At 39.1% G+C, this 13,204-nt stretch overlaps 1 protein-coding gene across 1 annotated transcript in view; it reads left to right on the top strand.

The window, feature by feature from the left end:
• Nucleotides 1–13,204, top strand: part of TENT4B (terminal nucleotidyltransferase 4B) — a 39,276-nt gene that overhangs the window by 9,396 nt on the left and 16,676 nt on the right. Inside the window, exon 2 of the mRNA XM_079316109.1 lies at nucleotides 11,640–11,763. Within this exon, the coding sequence (XP_079172235.1) occupies nucleotides 11,640–11,763 (124 nt within the window). The remainder of the gene's footprint in view (nucleotides 1–11,639; nucleotides 11,764–13,204) is intronic.

The raw sequence follows: 13,204 nt of genomic DNA, 5'->3' as shown, positions 1-13,204 counted from the left end.
TAGTTTGTTATTGAGGTAAGCAGCTTCTTTACATGCACCTCTGCTCCCAACATCCAGTGGAAGAGAAGTTTGCTTCCTCAAGCTGTTAGATTGCATCTTATGGGATGGTTTCTGAGATGAGGCAGAAAGGACAGTACAGTCCTGCTTCTTTTGCTCTCTTGTAATTATGTTGTACACAATTTACATTGTTTCTCTATCTAAATTTGAGCTAAGCAGTGGTCCTCTGAAGCTGCTGTTACTACAGCCTGGACAAATGTGACAGGGCACATCCAGTTGGTAAAAGATAAAGTTTCACTGGCAGTAAGTAACAGTGTCGGCTCCTGGCACAGAAGTAGCTGGGAGTAAAGAAGAGAATAACTGCATTAACAAACTTCCTCTCTTGTTTTTTGTACTGTGTGGTATTTGCCTGTAGGCAGCAAGTCACTGAACATTATATGCTGGAATGGTTCACTTCAGCCTTTGCTGCTCTGAAGCAAACCTGCATCAGGCATACTGAAATGTGCTCTTTCAGTTGCTATTGATTCTGCACTTTGTGGAGCTCATAGCAATTCTCTTATGCCTCTCTTACAATGGTCACTGCTGCATCTTCTACTCATTTTCAGGTATGCAGGACACTTTTGAGTAATCTTCAAATTATTTTTAGAGACTGGTTCCAGCAAGTGAATTGGAAGAATCTTGAGGGTGTTTCTCAGAGCTCTGCAAAGCCTCTCACTCTGCATTTGCTTCTTCTCTTGGAAGACTGTGGGCAGATGTGTTAATGCACATGTGGATGTTGTGAGCAGGTGTACCATGCCAGGGATGCCCCATCCTGGAGTGAGTTCTAGTAGTCACCTTTGTGATACTATGTCTGGGTCAGACCATTAAAAGTCCCCCTTTCTCCATCATGTGCTGATTCTTCTGTCTTTATGTCCAAGCAAAATTACCTCCAGCAATTGAGGTAGCTGTGTGGAGTCTTTACTAATTCATCTTACAGTGTGGATTGGTCTTTTAACATTTTGGACTCATGGGAAGTATTTCAGTGCAATATTTTCTAGTATTTTCTTCTCGTTTTGATATCAGTAGTTTTCTCACAGGTATACTAGCTGAAGCTTCAGGGGAAATAAAAAAGAAAAAAACCCATGGCTTGTTCCACAGGCATAGTCAGAGACCAACTTCTCCAGGTACTTGAAAGGATGAGATCTGTCACCTATGTTAGAGGAAGAAGCATTTTTTGCACTACATTACATGGAAGCTCTTAAGTGTGCATTTTTATTGCTGGGCTGATAGAGGTGACCACAAGAAACATTTTTCTGTCATCTGCTTAGACAGACCCTTTTTTGATTGTTATTTTTTGTAGCTTTCTATGATGGGGTGATAAGCAGAGCAAATGGAGCTGTTGACTCCAAAATACTTCCCAGTGTTACTGCTCCCAGTCCATGGTGTTTCTGGTACCTGTGCATCCTGCCTTGCAAGTAAGACTATCTGAGGACAAGAGAACAAATCAGATTTTGAACAAATAGTTTTAATATATATCTTTAAGGGACCATAATACTACATCATGAATCCCAAAATGAATACTGCATTGTTTAATCTGAACATAGTTCACTGTGCAGATTCCTACTGTAAAGATAACAATTCATCAAAGTAAAAAGTTACCTGAAATGTTCCTTGTACCTTTACCATAGTAGGTGTGACTGTTTTTCCTCCTTCAAAGTGCACCCACTGCAGTTGATTTTAAGCATTTGCAAGTGAGAGGGGGAACTACATCTGTTGTTTTCTTTTTGCCTGGGTACCACAGCAGTGTGTCTAAACTTTTATTAGTACTGTAGCAGAGTGTTACCAATATAACAAGTAATAAACAGGTGATAAACTTGTTTCAAAACAGGTAACTTGGGATCACTCTCCATTTTGCTCAGGGAATAGAAATTTAACCTACAAACTCAACTTTGTGGTTTTAATTTTAATTGCTAGCTTCAGATATTTCTGTAAGAAGTTTTGAATACTTCTGGTATGGGAAATGTAGCAAAGTAACTTGGGACTCAGTTTTGTATTCCTTAAATGTTCCAAAATGCTGTGCAAAAATCCCTCCTCTAAAAAATCCCAACAAAACCCCCACTATCCAAAAGACTGTAAATTTAAGAAGATGCTGGAAAGGCTTGAGATTCTGCATTGACTTTCCAGATGGCATTCTGGCACTTCAGATTTAATTTGAAAATGTTCTTGTTCTGGAGCTGAATGTTATTAATGAACTGCAACTGTAGCTAGTTATTGGACTTAATATATTTATATCAAATTATTTTCAGTTTGATTCCATGTTCCTGAAGAAGAAGGGTTCAGAGTTCTATTCTGTTATTACCCTGCCTACTGAGCAGTTACAAAGCAGGTTTGCTGCACAGATGGACGTGCAGAGGGTTTCTGGAGTGAGCACAGTGGTCAGGGTGTATAACTGATCTGGTGGCCAAGTGTGAAACCTGGACCTCAGACTCCCTTTTGTCTTGGTTTTGAGGTGAGCAGGGTAAGCCTGGTAGTGTCCCTTCCTTCCTGGGGACAGGTGTGAGCTTGTTTGGAGTGGACATTTGAAAATGTGAATCTGCTCTGATGGAAGGAGACAGGAGTTAATAATTACATTGCTCTCCATTCTTTCATGTAACTAATCTTTCAAGTCAAATAATTTATCAAGTCATAAACAAGAATATTTGCCAGGCAGAATCCACTGTGTGTGTGGAAGTAGGGCTTTCTTCACATTGTTCTGTGTGAGAAAACCCTGTGCAAGGCTTGCCAGGCTTCCTGTTGGGTGACCTGCTGCTGTGCACATGGTGGCAAAGGTCTGTGCTGCAGGATTTTTGTTCCCATCAGAGTTTTCAGGTGGGGAATTTCTCCCAAGCCTGTTATTCACCAGCAGTGCTCATCAGTCTCCTGGGAGTGTGTTAGTCTCTCCTCTGCCCAGATAGCATGTGGTGCTAGTTATCAGAAGGTCACAGATTGTTTGTTTTTGGGATGATATTTACTGCACTAGCAAAATAGGAGCAATATGCTAGAGCTCTATAAAGATCTGTGCTGCCTGGCTTTATGGAGACAGACAGAAAGGCAGATTACCTGACCTGCTCTTTCCTTCTGGTTTGGTTTAACACCAGTGGTGTGATTTGCAAAGTGATGTAATAGACCTTTATTTGTTTTAAAACTCCCTGCTCATACCTGTTGTGCTGGTTCAGAGGGGGCAAGTGCTGTTGAGTCTTTCAGTAATTTAGTAACTGTAGCTTTTATTAGAGCTCTAATACAAACCCAAATGTTGCTATTTTACTGGGAAAGTTTAGCTAATATTCATTGTTCTACTGTTGACACTGATCGTTACTTCTATTTGTTAAGTTCTTGTTTTAAAGCAAATTTATAAACTGTTGCTTGGTCTTTCTGAGTGCTTTATTAAGCAAAGGGAATTGGCAGGCTGAGGAATTACTAATTCTCCACTGTAGGAAAAAGATACCTTCAATTTCTCTGCGGTTTTAAATGTTTGGAAATTTACTTGAAGCTGTAATTCCAGAATATACAAAGTGCATGCTAATAGTTGCACTTTAAGACTTTGAAAATATGTGTATCTGTATTTTGAATGATCAGGTTGCAAACTGCATAGTCTGTATGTGCAACTGTTCCAGCAGACACTGTTTTGCAAGTGAGCTGAAGAAAAACCGTGTGGCAGGCTTTTATAGGAGATGTTAGAATTGCTAGTGTGTTTCAAGATAATTAGATATTACTAGACTTGAACTCTTCGTCATTATGAAATAAATCAGCTTCTTCCCATTGCTGCTCTTCCCTCTTTGTTTTTTCTGCACAAAACCTTTTTCTCCCGCTTCATCTTTTTATTTTGTAAGTACTTTTTTTTCAGGTAGTTGAGGTAGCAGTTCCTCTCTTTTTTTTTTTTTTTTTTTTTTTTTTTTTTCCAATCCTCTTTCAGCAAAATGCATCTTCCATCACCTGAGGCAAGAGAAACAACAGACTCACAGCACTTGCTACTGAGATGGGAAGGAGGGATGACATGTAGATACTTTCCAGGGAAGAAATAGAAGGTTATTCCCACACATGCAGTGATTCAACCAGATTGTTTTTATGTACAGTGTGATTTGGAAAAAAAAAAAGAAAAAAGCCAGTGGGAAGTAAGGGTATTTCTCAACACAGTCTTTCCAGTTGGCATTTGATGTTTTGCTGGAAATACTGCAAAAATAAAAAGGAAGACTTAGCATGCATATGGCACGGATTTAAAAGCCAGTGGATTAGTTGCCGAGTTACACTTCAAATCACTTACTGGTAGGACTAATTCAAGCATCTGATTTATAATTAAAGTTCAGTAGGATTTTTCCCCCTCTTGAAAGACAAATTTCTGTAAAAAGATTCTAGTACATCCAAGTGTATTTTAGGAAGGCAAAGCACACAATGAAATTTATAAACAGATAAAAGATGCTAACTTTTACCTTGGTAGGAAAAGAGTCTGTTGCATTACTTCTTGACTAAAGAATATGCTTGGAACTTTTAGTTAGAAGTAGCTCAAATTAATTTTAAAAAGTGAGCACTCATGCTGATTGAAATAAAGGGTCTATAAAATAAATTAAAAAACCAGAAAGATAGAGATACAAGTTTAAATAATTAAAAAGAACTGTCCACATTTCTTCTTTGTCCAATGTTTTAATGTCTCTACTACACCTGTGCTGTTTCTACAAAGCAGTGCTATTTTAGTGCCTTTTATAATGCAGTTAAATCCATAAGTTAATGTAAAATACAGAACATAAGTGAAAAAAGCAACACTAATTTGAGAGATTTGGGGCAGTGTGTGTTGACTGGGAGGAAGAAATAGGCTTTCAGATATTTGCACAGGATAGAAGGTGTAGGTTTTGCAGTGTGCGTTTGGTGGTTTTGGTTTGTTTTTTTCTCCCCAACTTTTGAAGAAACATGCATAATCAGTTTACCCTAATTGGTGGAAGAGAACAAACTATCTACGTGTTTTCAAAACTCAGTATCAGTGTGATCAGATTAATCCCAAAAGACTTTTGTTCTGAGAACAAGATCAGAGTTCCTAAATCATATGAGTATTTGTGAAAATTTTCTTCTCCCTTGGTCCTAAAAGACAATTCTGGGAATTTCTCAGCAGACAACAGATACTAGAGAGGGCAATCTGCTGTTGGGTAAACTCTGGAAACTACCAGAGGTTTGCCAGAGGTGATTTTTTTGGGTGTGCCCTTTGAAAGAGTTCTGCTTGCATCTTTTCACCCTTTGCCATCTGGGGGCTCAGGGGGTGAGGGCTCCTCCTTGGGCTCCCCACAGCTCTCAGAAGTGGCTGCTCTACCTGAGCTGATTAAGGTGGTGGGATTTAGCTTGGCTAACTTTGCCCTGGCTGGATTAGGTTGGTTTGTGTAATCCTGTTATAACAGACCCTGTGTCTGGAAGCCAGGCAGTGGTAACAAGCACCTGGGCTATAATGGACAGGCACAGATACAAATCTCATTTGCCTGTCTGCAAAGGGAAACTCTCCATTTGCACCTTAAGAAACTGCTTATACAGTGGATATCCTGATTTTTAGTGATGTTTAGCAATCATATGGCAGTGGAATACCTTTTTTTTTTTCTGCATGTCTGTTTTTAGGTAAACTGTGAAAAGACAGTCTGTGAAGCTGTAATCAAAAAAAAAAAAAAAAAAACAGCTCCTTAAGTTTCCCTGGTTTTGTCAAGTTGCTATTATGGACATGTTTTGGGAGGTTTGATTTTAAAGCTCCCGTAGGGCATATGTGTCTCAAAATATGGTTACTATGTGACCTATAATATATTGATATGGTTCAGTAACTAGGGATATAAAAAATGATGGTCAAAGTCTCTGAGGCTTTTGAAAATTGTTTCCTTTATTATGCATAATTTTATTTTCTTATGAAGACTGATGTGTCAGTCACCATGAAATTTAAGTGCCTATTAAATCACCTGCAAATGCAGTTAAGTGGTTTTTTTTTCAGTAGCTTAAGCCAGCAAATATTAAAAGGATTTGTCTGCTGTGGAGGCCCAGGTGTAGGGAAAGAACCTCAGCAGATGCTTTGTATTTACAGTTCCCATCAGGACTCTCATGTTTGGTTTTGCCTGAGTTTGTAGGTGGGAAAATAATTTATGATTTTTACAATGTCTACTGTTGCTCCTACTTTATTATTCAACACATGTAGATGGTAATAGCAATCTAGAAAATATTTTATTAAGCTTGTGGAAGATCAGTGTTAAAATTCAAAGTTAATTTATGAAGGTGTTGAATTCCCCAATACAGTTGTGAGGGGGAGAGTGAAGACTGGGCTTTCTGTGTCTTTCCTTTACCTTAGTACAATTGTTGTTCAAAACTATTTCAGAATTTAAGTAGGTCCTGAATGGTAGGGGTGTAAAAGGTTTGTTTAGTTCATGAAGCTTAGGAAATTTTGGCAGATTTTGCCAGTGCCATCTTTTTCTTAGTAAAATACCTTTGGACACTTCAAACTGAAGTTATCTCTCTCCTGTGCAATACTCACTTTCCTTTTGGGAGTGGAGGGATGGATGCAGTTTGAATTCTTAAGTATTGATGCTTTCAGTGGCTAAAACACCTCAGGTTGCTCCTTCACATTCTTCTCCAGAAACAAGTATAATCCTGAAATTCTACAGTATTTCTCCTTGCTTCCTTCATTGTTTTTTTTTTTTTTTTTAGTCTAGAGGAGGCTTCAAATAATAGGGGCAATTAAATGCTGTCCTTTAGGAATTATTTATCCAAAGAAAACTCAGATACAGAAGGCTCATTTAGTGCTGCAGGACTACGTTGCAAATATACCTTAAACTCTTAAAGTTTGGGAGGATGAAAGTCATCTGTGTGTTCATTGCTTGCTTCAGCCCACCATCTGCAGAGTTTCTAAATAATTTAGATTTTCATAATTCTGCAAATGCAAACCTTCAGAAATCCTTCCAAAACCAAACTGTAGTGGATGAGATAATTTTTTTGAGGATAGCTGATACCCTTTGTTTTAAATTATCTTCAGTGATGGTGCAAATAGCCTTTTGTGTGCAAAGGAATATATTAGCCCAGGGCAGATAAGCTCTTTGGGATGGATGAGCAGAATTTTGAACAGTTGGAGCAGAAGCCATGGGTAACGCCCTGATGAGAGAAATTAGAACATGCATGCCTGTGTAATTTCTCCTGTGGAATGAAGAATGAAGAAGAGCCAGAGGAGAGTGGAAGTCTAACACAATTTCAGAGTGACCAAAGCAGAATTTTTTCAATTAAAACCAATGATTCTGTTTAGCATAATATGGCATGTTGATACACAAAGCAACACTTAACTGCTGTGCTGTGATTAAGCAAAACGGGTCAGGATGATATTGACCTTGCTGGCTGCTCTGCTCTAGGCAGGACTGGGCCATGTTTAGGCAGGACTGGGCTGTGCTTTAGGCAGTACCAGGCTGTGATCTAGGTGGGACTGGGCCATGCTTTAGGCAGGACTGGGCTCTGCTTTACTAGGACTGGACTCTGCAGTTCAGCTGCTTGGGACACTGGGTGCTGAGGGAATGGTCCCACCCAGGGCAGCTGCTGGTGTGGCTGTTGAGCCCTCGGTGCTGGTTCGGTCAGGCTGGCTTCCTCCAAGCTGCCAGAATTTCTGAGGACAGCAGGCTGCTCATTTATTCTGCATCTGGATCTGAGTGCAGGGGAGTGGCACTTGTGGTATCTCCAGTTGTGTTTCACAGTGTGACGTCCCTCCCAGGGTCAGTGCTGGTTCGAATTCTGGACTCGCAGGAGAGAGTTGTGCTGGTCTAGGTGTCAGGTAACTGAAGTGCACACATCAAGTGTACCTGCTTGGCCACATATGTGATTATTTTTTAATTGATTGTCAGATGTGAAGCAAGATTCATACTCCAGAACAACATCTTACGTAAAGGAGGTGAAATTCCTGAGTTGCACATGTATAGCCCACAAGTTGTGCTGCAAAATAAAGTAAGTTGTGATCAAACTAAGGAAATATTGTAATACACTGTGTTCCATGGTACTCACACCTCACAAAAGCTGTGACTTTTCACCTAAAAGACTTGAGTCTCACAGTCTTGTGTTCCTTGTGGGGTTATTCAGTGATGTTGCCATGGGAAGTCATTCTTGTGATTACAACTTCTGCAGCCATAGTTGATTTTTTAATGAGGCATCACTGTCCCTCTCAGATGAACATGAAATGAAATCAAGTGGCTTCTCTATAATTCTGTTTTCTCAGTGAAATTCTGATGGAATCAGCTTACCAGACTTGGAAGCAGGTATGATGCAGGTAGAACTTTGTTTTAAAACCTGTTTAGAGAAAGCATAAGAGAACTTTTTGTTTTACTTTTCCCCACGTATAAAGATTTCCTGCAGTACAGGACAAAGACCCACTTGTTTACTCCTATTAGCTGTAACAAAAATGGCAAGCTAATGCTCTTATGCATGGCAGAGAATTGTCTCCATGCATCTTGAGTATGTTTTGGGTATGCTTCAGTATGGCTATAAAGCCAAATGAAATATCTTTCAATAGTGAAATCAGTTTTATTACAGTGTAATTTCCTTTTATAAACAAGTCTTCTTCTAAGAACTTTTATCTGAAATTACTGATGAATGTAATGTTATTAAATAATAAAATACTGTTATGATGCCAGGAAGAACATCTTAGTCTCTTTGATCTTCATTTTGGCTAAATATAGAAAATTTCACTAGAGACTTTTGTAAACAGACTCCATTAATCCGAACAAATTGTTTTGAAAAACAGTGACTACAATAGATGTTGATTAAGACAGTGAATAACCTTGAGTTTTCATTTTCAATACAGCATGAGTTAACTCCACAATAATTGGAGTCACACCTCTAAGTCATGTTGTTCTGCTCTGAAATCCACGTGTGCTTACTTCTGTTTGTCTTGGCTTTAATTAATCATTCCCCTATTTTTTGGCAGCAGCCTGTTTTTGGGCAGGGAAATAGGGATCCAGGTGTAGTCTTGAGCCCCTGTAGTTTCTGCCTGCCTTTTGCACACCATGGCTCTGTGCAGCACAGGAGGTCCTGACAGTGGGCAGTCTTGCAGCAGATGAAGCACAGATGTGTCTGTATTACTTCCAACTGGAGTGCTGATGAGAACTCTCTCTGGTAAAGTCTTTAAGTCTTCCTTCTATCATTGAAAGAGTTCAGGTTTCATTTTTTTCTGCATGTGCAGTGTTTGCTAACATTCTGTGTATGTGTAATGTGAATTTGTGTGTTTGCAGGTAGCTTAACTTTTTGTTTTGTGACAAAGCTTTTCATGACTACCGAAGAATAAGAAGGATCCCATTCAAAGAAATGCAGACATCTGTTATTTATGTGTTTAGAAAAAGAGATGCATCTGGTTCTGACAATGCATCATTATTTTATGTGCTTTTAAAGAATGCACCAATTGATATAATTATCTGGATTAAGAGTGTCAGTGGAGTTAATAAAGAGCAGTGCCCTGAGAACTGCAGTGTCTGTATGGCTTGGCTCTCTCAGCACTTTGGGGACCTCTTTTCTGATTGCCTTGTTCTTTCAAAGTTCCCTGATGGGATGGGGCAATAATTAACTCCCATAAAGCATGAGCCCAGGAGCAGCTGGGCCCACTAATAATGGACAGTATGGATTTGTGCTGTACCATGCATAAATTTCTCCCCAGGGATACTCCCTTGGTATCATCCCAGCATGTCTCACACCATTCAGTGCCCTCAGATAACATGGTGCTGCTCCTCATGGCTCACAGTGCTTGTGGGCATTCAGTTCTTGCTGAAAACACTGCTCTGGGGTAAATCATCTGCCCTGTGCATGTAACTAGTCTGCTCCAGCTAGTCCAGGGGACCAGAGGCAGAAATGGGGCTGTGTTTCTTGATCATTTACCCCCTAAAGACAGACCTGACTCCCAGGTTGTCTTGTAAGCTGGTTCACCAAATTGCAGTTGAAAAAATTATTTTTATTTCCAGGAGTTTAATTATTGGGGTTTGGCCCATTGTCCTTGTTGTGTCTGGTTTGTAAACCTAGATTAATTATCAATCATGTGGAAACTAAACTAGTGATTCAGTACATGTGATTGGCAGTGAGGCCAGAGAGTGAACTTGGTCATTGGAGTGCTCAGCTTGTCCTTTTTCACATACTTCTCACCTGAATCCAGTACTTGCACTGAGAAGGTAACTGTAAAATAGTTTAAATGCCAACATGTGGAATAGCAGCGAAGAGTAGAAGAACAGGAGATGGTTGAGAAGCAGAAGGCAGAGTAGCCTGTGGTGTAAAGTGTAAGTGGTGGTTTGGAATGTGCACATGAACTCCAGGATGTGAGCTTCCAAGGAAAAGCGAGAAAGCAACTGTAGGAGGAGGTAAGAGATTCCCTCTGTCAGAGGAGTTTTTCTCTTAGCCTTATCTATATGGAGAGTCATAGTGGTCGCCACCACAAGCTGCCAGGATTTTATAACTTTTCCCCTAACTTGGGGATGGGGGGAGAGAAGCATGTGTTGTTCATAACACTGCAGTATTGGAAGAACTTAACACAGGTGGTTTGACTTCTTTGCCTGCTCTGACTCTATTAAACACAACTGTCAGATATTTTAATCAGTTTTGTTGACACCTGTATACAGCTTCAGTTATTAACATTTGATTTATTTAAGCATGTGTGCAGTAGGGAAGTATTAGATTCCCCATTTCAGCTAAGGGCTTGGTCTTAATAAATTGCCCTCTTCTGGTGGTGCCTCAGAGCTTTAATGAAAGATGCAGTTGTACTTGGTAACTAGAAACAATACATTCTTGGAAGATAACTAGCTATTACTATAATGGTCACTGCAGGAAACAAATGAAATTAATTTAGTTACTCTGTGGCTGGAATTACATTATTAGTCAAGTTGATGATGTGCTTCTGTATTACAGAAGCACAGAAATATGTAGCACTGTATGAAGACATTTTTATTTCAGTTCTCATTACAGGCAAGGTAAACATAACTTACTGACAATGAAAAATACATGTAATATGGCAAATTATATATGGGTTAACTGTCTGTCAGTCACTTATTCTTCTGAGCAACTGCTGCTGCATGTATACTACTTATTTTCTTGGGTTATGGGGGGAGAGTACATTTTTAGTTTATGTGACTTCTAGAAGCAGTAAAAGAAGCAGTTTTTCTAGCTCTAGTACTGGCACAATTACTGTCAACTTTTGCAAGCATGGTACTGAATACAGACTGCAGCCTGAAACTTCCTGCCTGCTGCCAAGGGGCTGACTAGGAAGTGTTGGCTAAAAACCTCCTGTTTAAATTTTTGTGAAGCATGTACTCAGAGCTACAGCTGCGTTCATAGTTGAAGACTGAACCATTTCTGTATTATGCTGGCATTAGAATTGAGTGTGACTTTCAATGTGAGTTGAAGGCACTTGGATTTAGATTTGTTTCCATGCTTTTAGCAAGTCAAGTGCAATATTGACCTGTTGGCATAAGAAGCTAATGTGGAACTAAATGCTAGAAAGTGTTGGGAATGTGGATTTTCTTTAATTACATGCTGCTCTAAAATTGCCCCTTAACAAAATGGGAAACTAAAAGCTTAAAAAGCATTTTTGGTTAGAGTAGTTGATATTTCATTTGCATGTAGTTTTTTTCTGACTTTTTCTTCTTTATTTTTTTCTTTCTTAGTCTTCATGAAGAAATCATTGACTTTTATAAGTATATGTCTCCCAGACCTGAAGAAGAGAGAATGCGGATGGAAGTGGTGACCAGAATAGAAAATGTTATCAAAGAGCTCTGGCCTAACGCAGATGTGAGTAGGACCCTGTTTTATTTGTTAATATATAAAAGCAACATTTGGTGCCTGTTTCTTATATGGAATATTGAATATTGCAAATGCTGTTTATTTTTCCATGTTAAACATAAAAAGACTGAAATTAGAGAGGTGATCGTTCTTTCTCAAATAATGCAAGGTAACATTTTCTGTCATACATAGGATAAAGACAAGTTTGTCCTGCTGTAGTCAAAGGCATAAGATGTGGCAATGTTCAGTGTCATGAATATTTATTTGGTAAGATAAATGGGAACATATCAGACCTCTATGCATGTATTGTGTTTAAAACAATCTTCTGAAACTCTTATCATTAGTAGAAGGGATTTTAGTCCAGAGATCTGTGATCTTGAATAAATCTATTAAAGTGGTGTACTGGCAATGTCACATTACATAGACCATGGTATTTTTAATGGGCAGTTATACTAAACTGGTATATGTTGCAAATCTAAAAAAACTCAGGAGTCTGTGTTTAGGAAGAAACAAATCTACAGATCTGTTTGCTGAGCTTAAAATGTATAATGCCTCTTTCCACTGAAGATGGGTTTTTGCTAGTACATACTGATTCAAAACAAGAGTTTCTCCTATGCTGAGTTGTGGGTTTTTTGTTAAAGGTTAGATTAAAAAGAAGACAGAGAGATTGTGTTTATAAGTCAATGTGGTTTTTATGGGGACACAGTTGGGTTTCTGGCATAATTGAATCTAGTCTAATTGTATTCTCCTACTAATATTGTGTTCGTTTCCAGAATGTAAATTTCTAGCTGTAGTCATCTATTTGTAGGTGACAGTAGCTGAAAATAAGGGCTTGTTAGCCAGAATAGCAAACCAGATTCAGATAGCAGAATCTCTAGTATAAGGAATACTCTTTGATCCTGCCACAGTAAAAGACAGTGTTTTGACATGAGTGACTTAAATCCACCACTCATTTCAAATCTTGTTAACCTGTTTTTTTGGAGTGCCTTTTTAGAAATTGGCAGAATACGACAGAATGTGAATTCTGTATAAGTTCTGTGTATGTGGTGTGTGGGTTAGTGTGTAAAATATACTCACATTTTCAAAGTGGTTGTTGTTATGGACAGTGTATCAGTGAATATGGTAGGGAAGGAGCACTCTCCACTCTGATTGCTGCCTGTGCACAGCTGGAGGGAGGTGGTTGAGTCATTACTCCAGGTATCTGGCAATTTTCTCTTTGAGCAAACACAGTAACCTTTCCATGGGAGCTGTGTAAGAGAGCAGCATGTGTCACAGGTGTTGCACAGCTATCCTCTAACCCAGTGAAACAGTCAGGTGGACCCTAATCAAGAGCAGGAGTAGTGGTCTGACAGGCAATAGTGTAGAGAACAGTGTGGGTATGAAACAGTTTATGTTGAGCTATAACCTGCCAGTGCCTTGGAGGAGAGGATTTCATCAAAACCACTGGTTG

This window comes from Erithacus rubecula (genome assembly GCF_903797595.1).
Source record: "Erithacus rubecula genome assembly, chromosome: 12".
Classification (NCBI taxonomy): domain Eukaryota; kingdom Metazoa; phylum Chordata; class Aves; order Passeriformes; family Muscicapidae; genus Erithacus; species Erithacus rubecula.
This window is presented reverse-complemented; position numbering and strand designations above follow the sequence as displayed.